General features: G+C 68.3%; 2 protein-coding genes across 6 annotated transcripts in view; both read right to left on the bottom strand.

Annotated features, from left to right (window-relative positions):
• Window positions 1-9,384, bottom strand: part of GATAD2B (GATA zinc finger domain containing 2B) — a 47,344-nt gene extending 37,960 nt beyond the window's left edge. Inside the window, exon 1 of one of the 2 annotated variants that reach the window (XM_075445172.1) lies at window positions 9,311-9,384. The gene's annotated coding sequence lies outside the window, so the exon portion shown is untranslated. Of the gene's footprint in view, window positions 1-7,383; window positions 7,594-9,310 lie in introns of those variants that run through there. The other variant, XM_075445174.1, reaches the window with a different exon arrangement.
• An 855-nt stretch (window positions 9,385-10,239) lies between these two features.
• Window positions 10,240-19,205, bottom strand: DENND4B (DENN domain containing 4B). Of its 4 annotated transcripts, XM_075445302.1 has the most exons (27): window positions 19,135-19,205; window positions 17,174-17,484; window positions 16,850-17,102; window positions 16,682-16,751; window positions 16,353-16,522; window positions 16,029-16,270; window positions 15,877-15,943; window positions 15,743-15,801; window positions 15,524-15,668; window positions 15,242-15,417; window positions 15,020-15,120; window positions 14,726-14,941; window positions 14,501-14,646; window positions 14,286-14,425; window positions 14,079-14,202; window positions 13,757-13,963; window positions 13,551-13,679; window positions 13,326-13,470; window positions 12,710-13,251; window positions 12,512-12,634; window positions 12,256-12,431; window positions 11,691-11,814; window positions 11,358-11,591; window positions 11,183-11,288; window positions 10,936-11,101; window positions 10,797-10,861; window positions 10,240-10,699 (listed from the first exon to the last, which is right to left on the bottom strand). In XM_075445302.1, the coding sequence occupies exons 2-27, from the start codon at window positions 17,470-17,472 to the stop codon at window positions 10,554-10,556; spliced, it is 4,371 nt and encodes a 1,456-aa protein (XP_075301417.1). In that variant the 5' UTR covers window positions 17,473-17,484; window positions 19,135-19,205; the 3' UTR covers window positions 10,240-10,553. The 4 variants fall into 4 exon arrangements, with proteins under 4 accessions (XP_075301417.1, XP_075301415.1, XP_075301418.1 ...); XM_075445300.1 differs by having other exon boundaries at window positions 14,286-14,646; XM_075445303.1 differs by lacking the exons at window positions 14,726-14,941; window positions 15,020-15,120 and having other exon boundaries at window positions 15,242-15,323.
• Between the last annotated feature and the right edge of the window lie 117 nt (window positions 19,206-19,322).

The following is a 19,322-nucleotide window of genomic DNA, read 5'->3' as shown; positions in this document are numbered from 1 at the left end:
CTCTCCTCGGAGGAGAGATGCTCCAGTGCCCTCCTCATCCTCGCAGCCCTGCGCTGGACTCTCTCCAGTAGCTCCTCATCTTTCTTGAACTGGGGAGCCCAGCACTGGACACAGCCCTGCAGATAAATAACGATCGATTCCCTCTAACAAGTGACGCAGCCAAGGCTCAGCTCCGTCCCTTGACCGATCTCCCTGGGAGTTCTCAGCGCGGTGCCAAGGTTCGCTCCCCTCGCTCGCTCCCGACGGCAATCTGAACAGGCCGGTCGCCATCCGTGCCGCCACGACGAGCTGCGCTGCGCGTTCTCATCACGGCGCTGCCCCACCGGAAAGCGAACGGCCGGCAGTCCTGTTCCCATCCTCACCACAAAGCGTGGGAAGCTCGCCACGTCCAGCAGCCGCCCGCTTCCCAGTCCAGTTGTTCCCAGCGCTGAAACGCAAAGCGAGCGAGCGGCACTTTGGGCCCACGCATTTTGGAGCATTTTGGACTAAATGAGAGTAAAGCAAGTACAATCAGCACGAAGAAGCCAGTGCGAGAGCAAAACAACAACAAAGTCCACGCAGGGAAGAGAAAGCGAGGGGTTCGGGGGCTGCTGGGGGTCCAACCAAACCCGTTCCCAAGCCGTTGAGAAAACGGGCTTGCCGGCACACCAAGAGAAACACCCAAAATTGCCCTATGGTGCTCAGCAATTTAAGTCATCCTCGGTGGCTTGTGGCAAGCTCCCCGACCCGCTGGTTCTTCCATTTATCCAAATCTCCGCAAAACGCGCTGACTAAATGCAGCTGAGCCCAGAAGGGAGGTTATTTTAAAACGGTTTTGCTAAAGAAATTCAGGATTTGATCATCCGTTGAAGTCATTCCGCTGAAAACGAGCGTCCCGGCATCCCTCCCGTGTTTCAGCGGACACGCGTGTTGCTCCAGGGCTGCCCAACACGCAGCGTCACGTGAAGCCGGTGCCTGCGAACCGAGAGCGGAGACTCCCGCCACGGACACCCAAGTGCGGCCTTCGTCCGCGCGCCCGCTGGCGTGCTGAAGGTGTTGCGGGGAGTAGCACAACAAGCTACTGAAATGCCCAGTCGGACTCGCGCCGCACCAGTAGGTATTTGAAATTGTCAGGTCTCCAAGATTAAATTAGAATCAGGGACTTCCATAAGAAGCAAGTTAAGGAGTGATTCACAGAAGGGGAAAACCGCGTTAGGTTTGGACTTAACAACAAGGGACCATTCCCCAGCAACCATTTTGAACCTCTCTGAAAGTCCGCGTCTGTCCGATTCATTTCCCTTCACTCAAAAATTAAAAACAACAATTAAAAAAAAAAAATCTGAAGAGCAGCATCTCTCTGCTGGGACCAAGGTGAGCCAGGCGCTACCAGCCGTGTCCCAGGAGCGGATGGCTTCCTTCCACGCACGGGAGCAGCACCTCCACCCGCGCGGGCTGCGCCCTGCCCCGGGTCACCGCTGCAAGCCACCACTAAAGGGTGGCTGCAAACTGGGAGCAAACTGGGAGCAGCTCAGCGAATGCTCAGATCTCCAGCTCGTCCCCAGGCCAAGCCTGGATGCGGACCTTCACGCCGTCACCGAATCAAGACAGCCACCCAACCTTAACAAATCCTCTGCTGCGTAAATGTCCCATTTCCCCACGATCACGCAGCAAGCCGCGCAGCGTGAAGGGCCAGCGGCTTTTCCCCAGCCCCCGGCTCATCGCGGGCGGCTGCCGGAGCGCAGCCGCCGCACCCGCAGGCGTTCGCAAGGAGGCTGCGGGGTTTCCTTAACTTTACGCAGTTTGTTTCCGGATACACGCGTGCAGTTCTCACCGACTGACTGGGAAAACAAGACAAAAAATATATATAAAAGAATCATTTTTAAATGGCGAAGTGTTTACATTTAAAACCCAACACTGCAAAAAAAAACAACCCCCAAAACATTATGACTGGCAAAGCACATGGGGCCTTCCAGATAATGGCCTGCGCCCTCCCTCCCTCCGCTCCTCTCAGCAGCGAGGAGTTCCAGCTCTTTTGTCTTTTCGGGGACTAAGTTAATTTTATTCTACTCAAACAGTGACTCCGCTGCAGACAAAAGGAAAAATGAAGACCCACTGCAGTGAAACAAGTTTTATAATTCATTAAAGTGAATTATCTTTCTTCTCCTACAAACTGCGTCAGGCAGCGGTGAAAAGGAGGAGAGAAAAAGAAAGACAAGCGCGCTGTTGAACCCAGAACGCGCCAGCAGCAGAAACCCGGGCGGCGGGAGGAGTGCAGGTCGCCCATCGCCCTCCGGGTCTGCCCTGCTCCGCGACGGGAGGACGCGAGCTCTCGCACGTGTGCTTTGTCGGGACGTCGACGAGAAAGCTGCTTGCGAGGTCCGGAGGTGACCGGGGAGCCGGAGCTGCCCGACACCCCAAAGCACCTCGCCAGGGTGAACAGTTTTGGGGAAAAAAGCGAGATCTAGTCTCCGAGGTGAGGCGTTTCGGGAGGACACGTACCCCCTCCTTGCTGGGAGCCTGAAGAACCGCGCTTCCATGTCTCCTTGATGGTAGCGACACGACCAAGAGGCGCCCGGGCTCGGCGGCAGCGGGGTGGAAAGCCTGATCCCCACACACGAGCTCACCAAGAGAGCAGCAAGAGGTTCAGCTCTGTCCTCCGAGACCCCGCGCCCGTGGATTGCTTCTCCGCGCCTCGGGAGGAGGAGGGATGCGCCCCTCTGCTCCCGGGGGAATCCCGGCCGGCCGAGCCCGCAGTATCGGGCCCGGAAAGACTTGGACCGGGAACGGCAACGCTGCGAGACACCGCACGCAGCAGGGTTTCTGCTCGCTGCAAGTAACTATCTTCATGCCAGTTTGGTGATGAAGATCCCGCTTCCAGCGCCCGACCCCAGCCCGGAGCGTTGACCGCCAGGCAGGGTAAGCGTCCAAACGTTCTGTCTTCGGGTACCAAAGCAGGCAGCTGCCCTGCTCCCAGGCACGGCCCGGGCACGGCCCAAAGCCCCAGGCCCCGGGGAGGTCACACCGGCGGGAGGCAGCGGCACGCTCTTCCGAGCTGACAGACGGGTTTTGGTCAGGTCTAATCCCAAAGGAACGGGATCCCTGCGCTCGTTTTCTGAGATTCAGTGAAAGCGAAGCCTAAATCCAGGATTCTCTGGAAAAACACACTCCTCGGCTTCAGGCGGTTTGCGCTTGCGGTCACAATTTGCCCCAGAAGCCCACGTCCAGCAGCGCCGCTACCGCCGACCCCACAGCACCCAGAACCGGGTGTTTTAAGGCATTTTTTAACTCTTCCCTTGAGCCAAAGGTCACGCAGCCACGAGTTATTTTATTATTCGCACCGTCCGCCCCCGGTGCCGCCGCACCGAGCTGCTACTTCAACGCAGGCGCCCGACAGGCACCGGCGCACGGCTCCGGCAGCCGCCGCAGCGACAGCACCGCGCGTCCGCGTACCCAGCAGCAGCGAGGTTTTGCCCTTAGAGACCAGGCACGAAAAATCTAGGCAGGAAAAGAACCGCTACGAGCACACCAACCGCCGCGACGAAAACCAGCGAGGACACGCGCGGCTTGGGGCAGACCCTCGCGTGACACCGAGCACAGCGGGGCACCTTTCCTCCCGCCTCGCCGCTCCCCGCTGCACCGCGCGGCCGGCCGAGACACAGCTCATTTCAGCCCAAATCAAGAATTTCTCTGGTTTTCGCTTGCCATCACCACCTTATCGGTCTTTTGATGCCTCTCTCCCCACTCTTACAACTCTTCCGACCACCCGGCAGGACGCTCCTCCGACCTCCAGGAACCGGGCAGGGTTTGTAAGCGAGGGCTGCCTCGAATCTACCACCAGGACTCCGAAATTGGACAATTTCAGGGTTCAGCCCCAAAACAAGCACTCAAACCTGAGCACCCTCCATCCAGCGAAAGCCTGTTAAGCCATCCCGGCACGTGCACGGCTCCAGCGGAGCTGGCACCACCTACCCGGGAATGCCCGCGGCCGCTGCGAAGCCGGGAGCCCTCGATGAGGGATGAAACAAAATGGATGCGGCTTCGCAGCGCCGACGTGCAACGGTCGTGTGGAGGCTCTGTGAAAAAAAGAAAAAGCCCCCGAGGCTCTTTATAGACTCCTCCGCGCCGGTCTTCGGTCTAATTTTAGAGAGGAGGCTTGGAAGCGCCTCTCCTCACCCCCTCCGGATTCCAGCTGCTGGTGCTGGTCTTCAGAAGGATTTCAGGCATATTCCGGATACCGTTATCACAAATAACCGGATAATATTCCGCGGCCAAGGGGCAGAGTTGCAAAACTAATCGCGACCCGAAGTTTAGCGTTATGCCCCTTTCCTCAATACATCTTGAACAATCCCATCTTTGCGAGGGCTGCGAGCGAGCAATTAGAAGCGATACGCCACCTCTGTATGAAAATCATGGAGAATAAAAAGCAATAAATGCCAGCACTGTACCCTCTTCACTTCCCACGGAGGAGGACGAGCTTTCTGAGGTCTGCGCACGCAACGAGGCGCTTGATAAACCTAAAACCGCCCAACCCGGGACAGTCCCCCCCGGTTTTGCGCCAGGCGAGGCCGTGAGGCGGCAGGAGGGAGCCGCTCGGTCGCAGCCAGGAAGCCCCGACGCCTCAGGGCAGCGCCAGCGGCCAGCGGGCCAGTGCTCCCCTGGAAAACACGGCCTGGTTTCGTTACGCGCAGCGCCTCGAGCCGTTAAGCGGAGGGAGAACCTCGCCGTCGGATTCGTCACCCGGAGCTCACCGCCCCGGTTCCGTGCGGTCACACCGGGGAGAAACACCCAACGGATCCCCAAGCTCCTCCACTTCTCCTTGATGCCACGGAAGAAATCAAACGATCCCAACGGCATTCTTGAAGCTTTTGGACATCTGAAGGGGAGAGAGCACAGGGCAGGGGAAGCCGTACGAGATGGGAAACGCGCCCAGCTCCAGGACGGGGCCTACGACGCCCAGAGGAACCCCCGAGCCCCTGCGCTGGGGGTCCCCGGGCCCCAGCTCCCCTCCCCAGCCCGAGGAGGTTTCTCTTTGGGGCCACATCCACGGCTGGACCCAGGCACCTCCACGCCGCCGGGACGGCTTCCACCCCCTGCCCAATTCACCCGGGAAGCAACTTCTCCCCAGACCAGGCTCAGCGCTGAACCCTCTGGCGCCTGGAGGCCGTCTTCCAGTGCCGGGAAAGAGCAGCAAAGCCGGGGACGCTGCGCTCGGCTGGCGACGCGCAGGGAAGGGGGGAAGTCACCACCGGCCTCGCCTGCTCCGCGGAGCTGGGAAGCACCAGGACAACCCCCAGGCCCGCGGCTCCGTTCTAAGGTTAGCTGCGCTTCACGGCCGCTCATCTCCAGCTTGAACAAAAATGAGAACAGCAGGGAAACCAGCAGCATCGCCCATCCACGGGCCGCCGGCACCCTCTGGCCACGAAGCCTCGCTGCTCCCGGCCCCGAACGCGTCCAGAGGGAGAAGGGGGAGCGGGAAGTTGAGCCCAGGAGAGCAAAGCCCAAGCCAGCGGCGGTCAAAAACGCAGCGTTCCTGGCGAGACGCCGCAGCTCCGGAAGCGGCGTTGTCACCGTAAAGGTACGGCCGTCCACCCCAACCGCACCGTGAGGGCGCGGGCAAACCCCCGACCACCACAGCGGGCCGGCTGACACCAAAGTCCCCATTTCAGAGGAATGCTCTTTAGGGGAAAAAAATAATTTTTAAAAAAATCTCTTTTCCATATGACCCAGATAAGCATTTCAGCGCCAGCTCCCACGATAAGTATGTGCCACGGCAGAACCAGCCTCTCCGTCCAGCCCCGCGCTTCTCCATCGCTCTCCTCCGAAACCTCCGGCAGAAAGCACGGCCGAGGCGGAGAACAGCTCCGGCATTTTTTTTTCAAGTGCCCAAATTACCTGAAATATTGAAACCAATCAAGAGAAATTATTTCAAGCCTATCCATTAGCGCGAAGGAGCGGAACGCGGGCTCATCGCAGCGTCTCAACTCCCAGGCCCCTTCGCTTGGCGCGTCGCCCCGAGACGCCGCACACCACGATACGGAGCAGCGCTCCATCCCCCCACGGCTCCGAAAAAACCTGCAAAATCACCCACGCGCAACAGAAAAAGCCACGGCAAATGGCAGCCTGCGAGCGGGCTCCTCCGAGCCCCGGCGCGGAGCTCCACCAGCGAAACCCGAAAACACGGGGATGGCTGGCAGCGCGGCACCGAGGGGCTGCGGCAGCACGCGGACCCCCAAACCGCGCCCGACCAGGAGCGCCGGCGAGCGCTCGGCACGGCGGCTCGGCATTAAGTTTCTTCTCCATCTTCCAGCGGTCGATCCAACACCGTAAAACCGCAGCGGCACGCGGCACGGCCTGACAGGCGGCCTGTCCGCGCGCGAGGTGGGCAGCTTTACACCGGGGCTGGATTTACGGCCAATCACTTTTCCTTTTTTTTTTTCTCCTTTAAAACCAGAAACATTTTGCTGTCGTGCCTCGGCACCACCGCGACGCAGAGCGGCGCGTTCGGCGCTCGCACACCGGCAGCGTTCAACGCCGCCCGGAGAAAATGCCCCTTTGCAAAATAAAAAGTCGCTCTCCGTGGGCTCACACTTTGCATTGTAAAAAACACAGGGTTTTTTTCTGGTTTTTTTGTTGTGGGGTTTTTTTCCCCCCCCCCCCATCCCTAGTTCTTGTTATTGCCAAAACGTTTTAAAAATTCACGGTTCTCCCGAGCGAGCGGTGCGGCAGGGCTCCTTCCGAGCCGGGACGAGCGGGGCCCCCCAGCCGGCTCCCGAAAAGGGGCGACTTCTCGGGTACGCGCGGCCGCAGCCCCCAACCCCCTGCGAGATCAGGGTCCAACAAGCAGTTTGTAGTTGGGGGGAGAGAACGAAGCACAGAGAACTGTCAATTAACAGGGAAATAAATATTTCTTTTTTAAAAAAAAAGTTTCACTGATTGTTTTTCCCCAAATACTGAAGGGAGCAGCGAGTGCTGAGGGCGGCTCGGTGAACGACTCCGGGAAGCTCCTCTCGCCCAAAGCCCCCCGCATCTTCCGAGCGGCTCCTCACGCGCCCCGCGCCGCTCTCTCGGAAGAAAACATTGGCAGGAAAGACACTTTCAAGAGCATCTTCAGCTTAATGAACTCTGCCGAGTAGATATTTCTGCTCTCCCCCTCCCGGGAACATCTGCAAGGAGGCGGCGAGCCCCAGCCCCGCAGCCGGGAGCACAGCAGGGACCGGGATGCTCCGATCAGAGCCAGGCGCCGCGGCCGGCGGGAGCCCGCTCGCCTTCGGAAGGGGAAGCCAGGCCGCCCTCGGCACGGGCAAACCGCAGCGCTGCAAAGATGGATGCTCCCTGTCAGCCGCACGTCACATTCGGTTTCACGCGGCCTCGTGACCAGGAAAAGCGCCAAAGCGAAGGTCGCACCTCGCGCCGAAGATCTTCACGGCTCGGAAACCAGGTCACCGGCGCCGAGACGGGGCTGTTTGCCGCCGCCGCGCCGTCGGCAGCTCCGATGTGCCCAGGAGAACCAGGAATGCAACAAATTCCAGGCACGCTCCCGGGGGGAAGCCCGCAGACGCCCGTCCGAGGGGACGCGAACCCCGGTTCGGCCACGGCACACACGTGGTGACGGCGTCGCTTCACGCCGAGCCCCCACGGGAGCCGAAATCGCGTTTGCGCCCGGTGACGGGAACACCAGGGCGCGTTTCCAACCCAGCGAGGGGGCAGAGCAGAGCCCCGGCGTTCCGAGGGGCAGGGGGCTCCTGCGCACACCCAGCCGGCTCAGACCCTCGGCAAGAAGCTCCTCGCCGGTCGCCAACCACGCACGATCTTTCCAAACCCCCGGCCGCTCGAACCGCCTCTTGTTGCAATCCTCCCCCAACCCCCCGCCAAAGAACACCGAGAAATGCAGAGTCAAAACCTCCCACACCTTCTTCCAGAAGGACGCCGTTCCCCGCGGGCTCGCCCCCCCCCCTCCTCCAGCCTGTCAGCAGCCGAGGCAGGCTCAAAAAAAAAAAAAAAAAGCAAAAAAAACCCCAAACCCTCCCTTTTCAGGGGGTGATTTCAGCAAACAGAAGGCAAAGAAGGCAACGCAGCTAAAGCGAATCGATACGATCGCATCCATACGCTGTCGCTCTTCCTGCTTGCGTTCAGCTACCCTCCGCTTGCCCAAACCTCCTCCTCCTCCCTTCCTGGCAGAGCACCCCCCGCCATCACGTCGACCCTTCTTTCCAGAGGGGAAGGGAGAGCGTTTTTAAACGCCTCAAACACCCTTCTTTCAGGAAACTGAGCGGAGGGGAGCGGAACCGTGCCACCCGGCTTCCCAGAGGCTGAGGGAGGGAGGGCCTGTGCTCCCCCCACGCCCCGATCCCCCCGGCACAGGGGGAAGGGGCGCGGGCAGGGCTGCCGGCACGGACAGGGGAAGCAGCTGCCGGACTCTCCGCTCCACGTTAAAGCAGAGATGCGAAAGTTTACCCGGCTGCCCCTCTCCCGGTTCTGACGTGGGGAAGCAGCGCCGGGAAAACGCCCGGGGAGGGGGGGAAGGAGGCAGAATCCCGCAGGGCAGAAAACCTGGTTTCCCAACCGGCGGCAGAGCGAGGCAGGGACGGGCAACGACCGGTTCCCAGCGCCTGCCCAGCGAGGGAGCGGGGAAACGCCGCGGCGGCGACAGTAAGGGGAATCAGTCGCCGAGGGAAACGGGAATCCACGGCCGGAGAGGAGGGAACAAAGGGGGTGTCCCCCCGGGCGGGGGGGGGAGGGGGGGCTGCCAGCCCCGAGCCCCCGATCGCGGAGGGCTCCATCGCCGCATCGCTCGCAGGGCTCCCCACGAAGCGGGGGTAACCCAGCTCCCAGCCCCAATCCGCCGGGAGAGGACGGGGTCCGGGGAGGGGACGGACCCTCACCCCCCCAATCTCCCCCGACCCCCCCCCAGGCGCGCGGGGAGGCGGCTGCTCCCGCCCCGCTCCGTCGCCTCCGGGGACCCCCCCACGCACGCCAGGCCCGGAGCCAGGCAGCGCCCGCACCCCGCTTCCCCCGGCCCCGCCCCGGCCCCCCAGCCGGGCACGGAGCGGCCGCGGGGGAAGGGCCAACACCCCGCACCCCCGCGGGGGATCCCCGGCCCCCGCCCGTTCCCGAGGGCCGGGCCAGCGCCTGCCCCCCCAACCCAGGGCTCTGCCCCCCGCCCAGGGCTCTGCCCCCTCCGCAGAACGCCCCAAGCCCCACAGGCGCTGCCCCCCCCCCCCAGCCTTTGGGCCTTGTCCCCCGCCTCAGCCCTTAGGCCTTGACCGCCCCCCCCCGCCGCGCCGCCGCCGCCGCCGCCGGGCCCGGCCCCCCCCGCGCCCGCGGCCCTCACCTGGCTCGGGGGGCGCGGCCCTGGGGGCCGGGGGGGGCCGGGGGGGGCCCTGGGGCCGAGCCGGGGCCGGGCCGGGGCCGGGCCGGGGCCGGGCGGGCGGAGCGGACGCGGCGCCGCAGCCACCAGCCGCCCCGGAGCGCAGCCGGCACCACCACAAACAATGCCGCTGATTGGGCAGCGGCCCCGCGGATCTAGCCCCGCCTCCCGACCCCAGGCGCGACGCCCATTGGTGCGGCGCGACGACGGACGTGGTGCTCCGGCAACCGAATCCGACGGTCTTCTCGCCGGGCCCGCCTCCCACCTCTGACTGGCGGGCTAAGGCGAAGATTGGCGCGCAGCTCCGCCAATGGGAAGCCGCCGGGCTTCCCCGCGGGGCGCCTTTAATGGGTCCCCGAGCCTGGACATCCGGGTACCGCCGGGCCGCGCGCGGTGTCGGCGGGCAAAACCCCCCCCGCCCCGCCCCGCGCCGCTGAGCGGGGGAGGTTGGGCCCAAGACGGCCGCCGTAGCCGACCCGCGCCCGGCCCACGTGGCGCCCGGTACCGGCCTGCACGTGGCCCGGCGCGACGCCGTCGCGGGCGGGGCCCGGTAGCGGGCACCCCCCCCCCCCCCCCCCCGGGGTCCCCGTCCGCGGGCAGGGCCCCGGCGCCGAGCAGGCCTAGCACCAGCCCCGAGGCCTCCGCCAGGCCCCAAGATGGCGGCCGCGGGCCAACGCTCTGGCACCTCTTCCCCCCCCCCCCCCCCCCCCGATGGTGTCATGGCGCCGCCGACACCCCGGGGGTCCCCGAGCCCGGGTGGACAGGGGGTTCCCGCCGACACCCCGGGGGTCCCCGAGCCGGGGAGGGGGGGTCCCCGAGTACGGGCGGGGCGGGGTGGGGGGGTCCCGCTCCCCCTCACCGCCCCCCAAGAAGGCGCCGGGGGAGGCAGCAGGGAAAATACCGCAGCGGCTTTTATTTACAGAGCCCCGGGGCGGGGGCTCCTATTGCACAGTGCGAGGAGGGGGGGGCGGCCCCCGAACCCCCCCCAGACCCCCCCCGGGCACGGGGTGGGGGGGGGGGATGCGCAGAGCCCGGCCCCCGCAGCACAAGCGAGGAGGGGAGGGGGAATAAATAAATAAAAATCTATTAACACTGACATATAAAACCCTTCATGGTGCGGAGTGTGGGGGGGCTGGCCTGGGACCCCCTGGTTCCGTGTCGCCGAGGGGGGGGGGGACACACGCTGAGGGGGGGGTGGGGGGCACCTCTAGCACTCGAGGGTGGCCCCGAAGCTCTTGCGGCAGTCGAGGGCTTTGGAGCTGGGGGGCTGCGCCCGCCGCCGCCGCAGCTCCTCCTTGCCCAGGCTCCCCGCCAGCTTGGCGTAGGCCGACTTGTACTTCTTGTCGAAGGCGGCTGCGAGGAGGGAAGGGGGGGGGACAGGCGCAACGGCCGTCAGCGGGACCCCCAGCCCCCCCCCAGTCCCTCCCAGTGCCCCCCCAGCCCCCCGTACCGATGTCCATGTGGTCCCTGCCCAGCGCTGCCAGCGTGAGGAAGAGGATTTCCCGGTAGATGCTCCTGGGGAGGCAGAGCGGTGACGTGGGGAGGGTCTGGGGGTCCGGGGGGGGGGGGTCTGGGGGTCCCAGCCCTACCTCTGCAGGTGCTGGGGGCCGCCCGGGCCCGCCAGCGTCTCGAGGAAGAGGGCGATGGCTTTGTGCACCTCGCTCAGCCCGACGTGGCTCAGCACGGCCTCGAGGAAGGCCAGCGAGAAGGGGTGGCCGTGGGGCCGCCAGGACCGCAGCCGGGTGGGGACGTGACCTGGGGGTCGGGGACAGGATCGGGGAGGGCCGGGGGGGCTGGGCGCCATCCCGCCGCGGCGGCTGCCCCCTCCCCACTCACTGTGAAGCCGCCAGAGGACGTAAAGCGGGGGGCAGCCATCGGGCTCGGGGGCCAGCACGTCCCAGAGCAGCCGCACGCGCACGCGCGGGGAGTCGGGGGGCTGCGCCTGCGGGACACGGGAGGTGGGCACCGGGCTGGCGGCCCCCCCAGCCCCCCCCCGAGCCCCCCGCCTCACCTGTGGGGCCGAGGCGACGTGCCGGGAGCCCAGCAGCAGGCGGGGCAGGTTGCTGGGCAGCCCCAGGCGCTGGAAGTACCAGACGAGGTTCCAGTAGATGATGGGGTGGCTGTCCACCAGCTCCGCCTGCGCCAGCAGCTCCCCGCCTTCGTTCTCCACCAAACTTTCCAGCTCTTTCCGCAGCACCAAAGGGCTCAAGTAGGCGAAAGCCACCCGTTCCGACCGCCGTGGGACCTGCGGGAGAGGGGGACGCACCCCGCTGGGACACTGGGCCCCCCCCGCCCCCCAGCTTCGGGGGACGGTTGTCTCCCCTCGCCGCGCCCCACACCGTACCGCCGCGTCCGCGCAGCCGTTGCAGAGCTCGGGCTCGGCCTCATCCAGGGCCAGGCAGCGGCGGCGGTCGCTGAGCACCGGTCCCTGCGCGGCGGGAGGAGGGAGGGAGCCGTCCTCGGCGGAGCTGCGGGGCAAAGGGGGGGGGTTAGGGAAAGCGGGGGGCAACAGGGAGGACGCGGGACGTCAGGGATTTCCCTGGAGGGTGGAAGGATGGGGGGGGTGGACAGCAGGGTTTGGGGACACCGGGAGGTGTGGGCATTAGGGGTTCCCCCAGGGCTGGAAGGATGCGGGACACCGGTGGGCAGCGAGGAGGGGGATTGGGGACACTGGGGACACCAGAGAGCACTTGGGACATCAGGTTTTTCCCTGAGGACAGGACAGGGGACACCAACGGGCAGCAAAGAAGGGTGCTGGGGACACTTGGGGACACCAGAGAGCACTTGGGACATCAGGTTTTGCCCTGAGGACAGGACAGGGGACACCAGCGGGCAGCAAAGAGGGGGGCTGGGGACACCGGGGAGGATGGGGCCATGAGGGTTCCCCCCAGAGGACACGGGGGTCCCACCTGGGGGGCAGCTGGAAGTCCTGGATCTCGATGCTGAGGAAGGGGACGAAGGAGCGGCCGCAGAAGGGGCAGGTGGTGTTGAGGTTGGAGTCATCGGAGGTCCAGCCGGCCATCACCTCCTCGTCGTAGACCAGCGCGCCACAGCCCTGGCACCGTGAGCAGCTGGACAGCAGGACCTGCCCGATGGCGGCCACCGCGTCAGCCCCGCCGGCAGAGCGCAGGGGGCCGCAGGACGGGACCCCCCACCCCGCCTCACCTCCACGGCGGGCGGCTCCTGCCCGGCTGCCCCGTCGGCCGGCGGCTCGGAGGACTTGGGGACGCCGGCGCTGCCCACCGATGTGTCCGACAGGTCCAGCTCGCTGCCCAGCGAGACCGAGCTCTGGGGGGACAGACGCCGTCAGCGGGGGCGGACGGACAGACTGACGGCCACAGCCCGCGGGGAGCAGCCGGGTACCTCGGAGGCGGTGGATTCGGGGCGTTCCCGTGGGCGCAGCAGGGTCTCGGCGGGGCTGCGGCGCGGCGGGGGCTCCCCGTCCCGCTGCTCGGACCCCCGGCGCGGGCGGGCAGCGGCGTCCCGGGGGCCGGTGGGGAGCTCGGCGCTGGCGGCCGGCCGGAGCGAGGGCCGCTTGCCCGGGGACAAGAGCTGCTGCAGCTTGGCAGCCAGCCCCCGCCGCGGCGTGCCCGCCGCCGGCCCCTCGTCCGCCCGGTCGCTCTCGTCCGTGGCGAAGCTGACGTCCGACAGGCTCCCGTCGGCCGAGCCGGGGGGACCCCGCAGCCGGGGGGGCAGCGGGTCCAGGGCTGCGGGGAGAGGTGGGGGGCGGATCGTGGGGGGCTCCCCCAGCCCGCCCCGGCCCCCCTCACCGTGGGTGCTGCCGGGGAAGCTGAGGCTGCCGCTCTTCACCAGCCGGGGGGCCGGGGGGGGGTCCCGCAGGCTGCGCCCGGCCCAGGTCGTCTGCCGCTGCAGGCTGGGACGGGGCGGCGGGGGGGCTCGGCCATCTGCGGGAGGGGACGAGGGGGCTGTCAGCGGGGTGACGACGGCCCCCCCGGCCCCCCACCCCATCCCTACCTACCTGGGGGGGCGGCGGCGGCGGCGCGGCGTTCCCGCTGCCGCAGGGGCTGCCGAAACTGGGCAGCCCCCAGCACCACGTTGCGGAGCTTGGCCCAGCGCAGGCGCCCGCTCTGGGTGCCCGCCGGCCATTTGCTCTCCAGCACCGCCTGCGAGGAGGGGGCACGGGGTCAGGCACCAGCGCGGACCCCCCCTCCCAGCCCCGCCGTGTCCCCCCCCACCCCGTCACCTTGTTGTAGTAGCCGTAGGTGACGGTGTTGGGCACGATGCCGGCGCGCTTCATCTCCAGCAGCACCCGCACCGAGAGCACCGGCTCCCCGTACTGCCCGCAGAGCTGCATCAGGATGCGGTAGCAGACCTGGGGGGGGGGGCAACACGGGCAATCAGGGGTGGCCGGGGACCCCAGCTTCCCCCCCAGCCCCAAAGGCCACCGACCTCGTCCGGCAGCACCACTTTGTGAGCCTCCATCTTGCGCAGGACGTCGTAGGCCAGCTGGAGCGCCCGCAGCTTGGCCGGGGCGGCGCGGACGTGGGTGGGCAGGTAGAGGAACCAGAGCCCATAGCAGTGCCCCAGCAGGCACTTGGCCCACATGTCGGGCACCGAGGAGTACTTCTGGGCCACGCGCTGGGCCACCTTCATCTCCTGGGGACCAGGGGAGGAAGAGGAGGGAGCTGGGGAGGGGGGCAGCCGGCATCCTGCGCCCCTCGCCATCCCGTCCCCGCTGAGGCCCGGGCAGCTCGCCGCACCGCTGGCTCACCTGCTTGGTCCGGCGCGGCGCCGGGCTGCTGGGCGCGCTGCTCCTGGCCTGGCACAGCTGGGCCACCAGCGGGTCCCGGGGGGGCTCCAGCAGCTCGGGGCGCAGGGTGGGGAACCCGTCGTAGCTGGGGAGCGGGGGGAGCGGAGCCTGAGGCGGGGGGCCCCGGGGAGCGCGGGGCTGGGGGGGGCGAGGAGGGGGGGGTCTCACCGGTACCGCGCTGGCAGCTCGGCGCCATCAGGCCCCGCCGGCTGCTCGGGGGGGGTGATGAAGACGGTGTGCTCCCCGCCGCGGGGGTCGTCCAGCTCCATCAGCGGGGCGTCCTCTGGCTTCTCCAGCTCCGCCTGCACCTGGGGAGGGGGCGTGGGGGTCACCGGACGGGGGGGACACGCACAGGGACGCGGCGTGGAGCCGGCAGGACCCACCTTATCCACGCAGGTGTCGAAAAACTCCAGGCAGGGGTCGCGGTCGCTGGCGAAGGAGCAGTCCTCGATGAACTGGGTGAAGAGCTGGGTGCGCAGCAGCTGCCCGTAAAACCGGTGGTACGCCCGCTCCCGGGACTTGAGGAACCCTGCGGGGACGGGACAGGACAGGACGGGGGGGTTACACCCAGCGGAGCCCCCTCCGCGGTCACCCTCCCCGTCACCCACCCTGCAGGGCGAAGAGGCTGCCGGCGTCGCGGCCGGCCGGGGCGGGCGCCAGGGCGATGGGGCGCAGGAAGGAGCGGTAACCCCGCAGCGCGCAGGCCATGAACCGCAGGAAGGCCGCCCGCGCCTCCAGCTCCAGCTGCGCCCGCCGACCCCGCGCCGCCGCCGCGTCGCTCAGCAGCAGCTCCAGCGACGCGTCCTCCCCCGGCCCGCTGTACACTGCGAAAACACGGCGGGGGGACGTCAGGCCGGGGGGCGCGGGCGGCTGCGGGGGGGCCCTCCCGGACCCCCACTCACTCTCGTCCAGCTGCTGGGAGAGGCTGTGCAGCGAGGCCAGCAGCACCTTGCAGGGCCGGCGGGGCAGGGAGCGCGGGGACAGCAGCTTGCGTTCCTCGCTTCTGGGGGGGGGGACACACAAAGGGACGAGGGGAGGGCGGTCGGCGGACCCCTGGCACCCCTCCAGGCAGCGCCCGGCCGGCGAAGCCCACCCGCCACAGCCGAGAACCGGGAGCCACTCACTGGAAGATGGTGTTGGTGTCCAGGTCGACGAAGATGACGTCGTGGGGGGGCTCGTAGAGGTCGAAGTAGCTGGAGTGGATGCCTACAATGAAGGGCACGGGGGCACACAGCACGTCAGCCAGCGCCAGCGGGCACAGCGGGATGTAGGGGCACTGCCAGCGCAGGGGGAAGATCATCTGGGGACAGGACGAGGGTGGTCAGCACCGCGGGGCCGGGGGGGGGGGTCCCCAGCAGCGCCAGGGGGTCCCCAGCGCGGCGGCGCGTCCCCTCCCCGGCACTCACCGCCACCAGGGCTTCGCCCACGCTGGTCAGGACGTCGGGGCGCAGGGAGTGGATGAGCAGCTTCTGCTCGGTCAGCACGGCCACCAGCAGGGCCACCGCGTTGTCGGGGCCCAGGTTCTGCAGCAGCGTCAGGAAGCTGGCGCCGCTGCAGCGCGGGGGGACGTCACTCGGCCGCCCCACGGCCCCCCGCCTGTCCCCGCGCCCCACGGCCATCCCTACCTGAGCGGCAGCGGGGAGGACACGGGCCGGCAGAGCAGCAGGTTGTCGTACGGGGACATCTGGGGACACAGGGGGACGCGGTGGGCTGGGGGGAGGCAGAACGGGGACGGCCGAGGGGACACGCGACGACTCACCTGCACCAGGATGCGCGGCCGCTGCGGGGACGGGAAGGGGACGTTGTGCATGAAGTGCGAGATGTGCCTGCGGGGAGAGGGGCCCGTCGGCGGGGGGAGGCGGCGGGGGTCACCCCCTCGCCCCCCCAAACCTCCCCCCGCCCGGCGCTCACGTCTCCAGGGGCAGCACGTGGGGCCCCGAGATGGAGTAGCGGTAGATGAACATCAGGAACTTGCGGAAGACGTCGAAGAAGGGCCAGTGGGAGAGGACGCAGATGCTCTTGCGGGTCTGCAGCGAGCGGCCGGCCACGGGCCGTCGGTCCACCACGCTCAGCAGCCCCAGCCGCAGGCTCTGCTTCTCCGACAGCCGCTCCCGGGGAAACGCCTCGTGGAACTGGATGGCTGCGCCGTACACCTGCGTGGGGCGGGTGGTCAGGGCAGGATTGCCCCCCCCCCCCCGCCACCGCCGCTGTCTCCGGCCCCCCGCCCCGGCCTGCCTTGTCGCCCGAGGCGCCGGTCAGCACGAAGGTGGAGAAGACGGGCAGCGGGTACTTGGTGTCGGCCGGCCAGCTCTCGATGGTGGCCCCCATGGGCAGGCAGAAGACGGGCACCGACTCGGGCAGGGGGAAGGACTCGCTGTCCTGCTCGGGGTAGCGTCCCAGCAGCCCTGGACGGACAGACAGACGGAAGGATGAGCCTCACCTTCTCGTTTCCCCCATCCAGCTGAGGAGGAGGAGGGAGGGAGCAACTGGGTGGGCGCCCGGCAGCCGTCCAAGGAGAACCCACAGCGCGTGGACCCCCCTCAGCCACCACGAGAGACCCCCACCTGCTTCGTAGACCAGCGTGTTGGCCTTGGCCATGGCAATCTTGTAGCACAGGAACAGCGCAGGGCCCCACTGCAACGAGGGAGCGGAGGGGGGGGTCAGCGTGGGCTGGACGGCAGCGGGGACATCCCAGCAGCGGCGAGGCAGGGGGGGGGGGCCGCAGCACCCACCATGCTGGTGTTGAGGTTCTTGTCCACCCGGCAGAAGGTGTGGGGCGGGCTCTCGCCCTTGCTGGGCATGACGAGGCAGATGTCGGTGACCCCCAGCGTGTTGTGGCCGTGGGGCTCGGCCGCCCGCCGGTACGTCAGGAAGGTGCGTTGGTGTCCCGGCCCCCCCGAATTGAGGTTGGCCGAGCGGCTGTAGGGCGTCGTGTCCAGGATCTTATAGCCCGGCTTCGGGCGGTCCTTGCCCTCGTAGTGCACCCTGGGCCGAGCAGAGGGGTGAGGGGGACCCCCGGTGAGCCCCCCCCCCCAGCCCCGATTCGTGGGACTCACCCCAGCTCGATGAGGGGGGGCTTGTCCCGGCCCCGCTTGTAGCAGATGAACATCTGGGGGTTGTTGAGCAGCCCGGCGTTGAGGTCGACGGGGTGGCCCGAGGTGGTGGTCTCGATGCAGGTGAAGCCGTGGGGCACCTCCTCGCCCTGCGAGCGGATGATGACGGCCACGTCGGTGATGGGCTCGCTGGGGCGCGCCGGGCGGTGCTGCTGGGTTTCCTCCTCCAGCGGCCGCGAGGCGTCCGTCAGGCCGGCCACCACGAAGTAGTCCACCAGCTGCGGGGGCTTCTCGTCCGACATGGCTCACGGCATCTGGAGGGGGGGGACGGACAGCGGGACAGGTGACACCCCAGCCCCAGCACGGACCGGCCGTCCCCACGGCAGGGAGAGCTCCGTCCTCGTGGCGGGCTGGCAGCGTGGGGTGCCCCACGGCAGAGCTGACGGGGCGAAAGCACCAGGGACAGGAAGGGAGGAGGCTTCCGGTCACGCCACGGAGCACGGGGCGATGCGATGGGGACCCCCATGGCGTCGGGTGGGAGGCAGCACCCCGCTCCGAGCGCAGCGGCTGCGGGGGAGACCCCCTCAGGTAGTGCCTGTGGGACAGGACCCCCACCCCGCGGCGCGGCCCCCTCGGCTCAGTGGCTGCACCCCTGGCCCACAGCCAGCCCCTCTGCCCTCCAGGCACCCCCTCCCCATCCCCAGCACCCCCAGCTTGCCCGGGCGCCGCAGGAGGGGTCCGCGGAGGCCACTCAAGAGCTGCGCGGGGCGGGCTGGAAAGGGGAAGGAAACGGGCGACGAGGCCACGAACACCCACGTCACCCCCCCGCGGCCGTCACCCCCCTCCACGGGGCACCGGGGCGCGACGCTGGCCCTGCCTCCGCCGCACCAGGTGGGGGGGGGGGGGCCAAAGCAGTCCCAGCGCCGGACACAGAGACCCCAAGCAGGGCCATCATGGTGGTCCCGCGACCCCAGGGGGGAAACCCCCTCAAGCAGGGGGCTCGCACCTCGCTGCGGCCGTGCCAGAGACGGGGCCACGGCAGCAGCTGGAGCCTCGCTCCGTCCCCACGCCGGGGACCCTGGGACCCCCGGCCCCTCGAGTGGCCCCCCGGGCTGGTTTTAGCCCAGTGCCACATGGTGACGGCCAAGGCACCGAGCCGCAGCCCCAGCTCCTGGGTCAGCTTCCTGCCACCCACCTCGGGTGGGGGGAAACCAGCGCGGGGGGGTCCCCACGGCCACTCTGTGTCCCCTGCCATGGGGCACCCCACTGAGGACATGGTGGGGTCCTGGGTGACGGCTCCCCGTCCCCACCCTCACGTCCCCACGGTCTCCCCTGGTGTCCCCAGCTGCAGTGGGAGCAGGAACCGGCCCCGCTGCGGGGCTGCCGAAGGGGAAGCAGCGACTGCGGGGGGACGGGACCCCCCAGGACCCCCCCCCGCCGTGCCCCGGGCCAGGCTCCGACCTCTGGCAACGGGGCAGGGGAGCACCGGGGGTCCCCAGCCAGCAGCACGTCCCCGCCAGCCCCACGACACCCGGCGACCCCGTCCCGCTGCCCCGCGGCTCCCCGCGTCCCACGGGGCCGGCGAGGCTGCGGCACAGCCCACGGGCCCCACGCCTCGGCCCCGCCTCGGGCTGGAAACCCTGGGGGGGAAACGGGGGGGGGGGGTCAGGAACCGTCAGTCTGGCCACGCAGCCACCCCTGCGCTCCCCACGGGCACGGCCGCCCCCACAGGGCCTGCGGCAGGCCCAGGCCCCGCACCTAGCCCCGCACCCGGCCCCACAGGGCCTACGGCAGGCCCGGGCCCCACACCCGGCCCCACAGGGCCTACACCCGGCCCAGGCCCCGCACCCGGCCCCACAGGGCCTACACCCGGCCCAGGCCCCACAGCCGCCGCAGGCCCTGCAGCCAGCCAGACCCCGGCCCCGAGCAGCCCCCCGGTCCCCCCCGCCCCCCCCCGCCGGTACCTGCGGGCCGGGCCGGGCCGGGCCGCGCCGCTGGGCTCCACCGGGCCGCTACCGCGCGCCCGCCCGGCCCCGCCGCCGCCGACAGCGGCCCCTGGCGCCCGGGAGGACTCTGCACCCGCCGCGGGGCACCAGGACCCCCCCGGAGCTGCCAGGAACCCCCTGGGACCCCCCCAGCACCCCCAGAAACG

The sequence above is a fragment of the Opisthocomus hoazin genome, chromosome 30 (genome assembly GCF_030867145.1).
Source record: "Opisthocomus hoazin isolate bOpiHoa1 chromosome 30, bOpiHoa1.hap1, whole genome shotgun sequence".
Lineage (NCBI taxonomy): Eukaryota > Metazoa > Chordata > Aves > Opisthocomiformes > Opisthocomidae > Opisthocomus > Opisthocomus hoazin.
Note: the sequence above shows the minus strand (reverse complement) of the source record. Positions and strands in the feature narration are given on the sequence as shown.

Bases quoted from the DNA above. Each gene is read 5' to 3' on its own strand.
- DENND4B (XM_075445300.1), bottom strand. From the start codon at position 17,472: ATGTCGGACGAGAAGCCCCCGCAGCTGGTGGACTACTTCGTGGTGGCC. The intron at 16,523-16,681 runs GTGGGGGTCTCT...CTGTCCGTCCAG, and splicing joins CACGCTGGTCTACGAAGCAG to GGCTGCTGGGACGCTACCCC. The intron at 10,700-10,796 runs GTACGGGGGGCT...CCCTCCTCGCAG, and splicing joins CAGGGACCACATGGACATCG to CCGCCTTCGACAAGAAGTAC.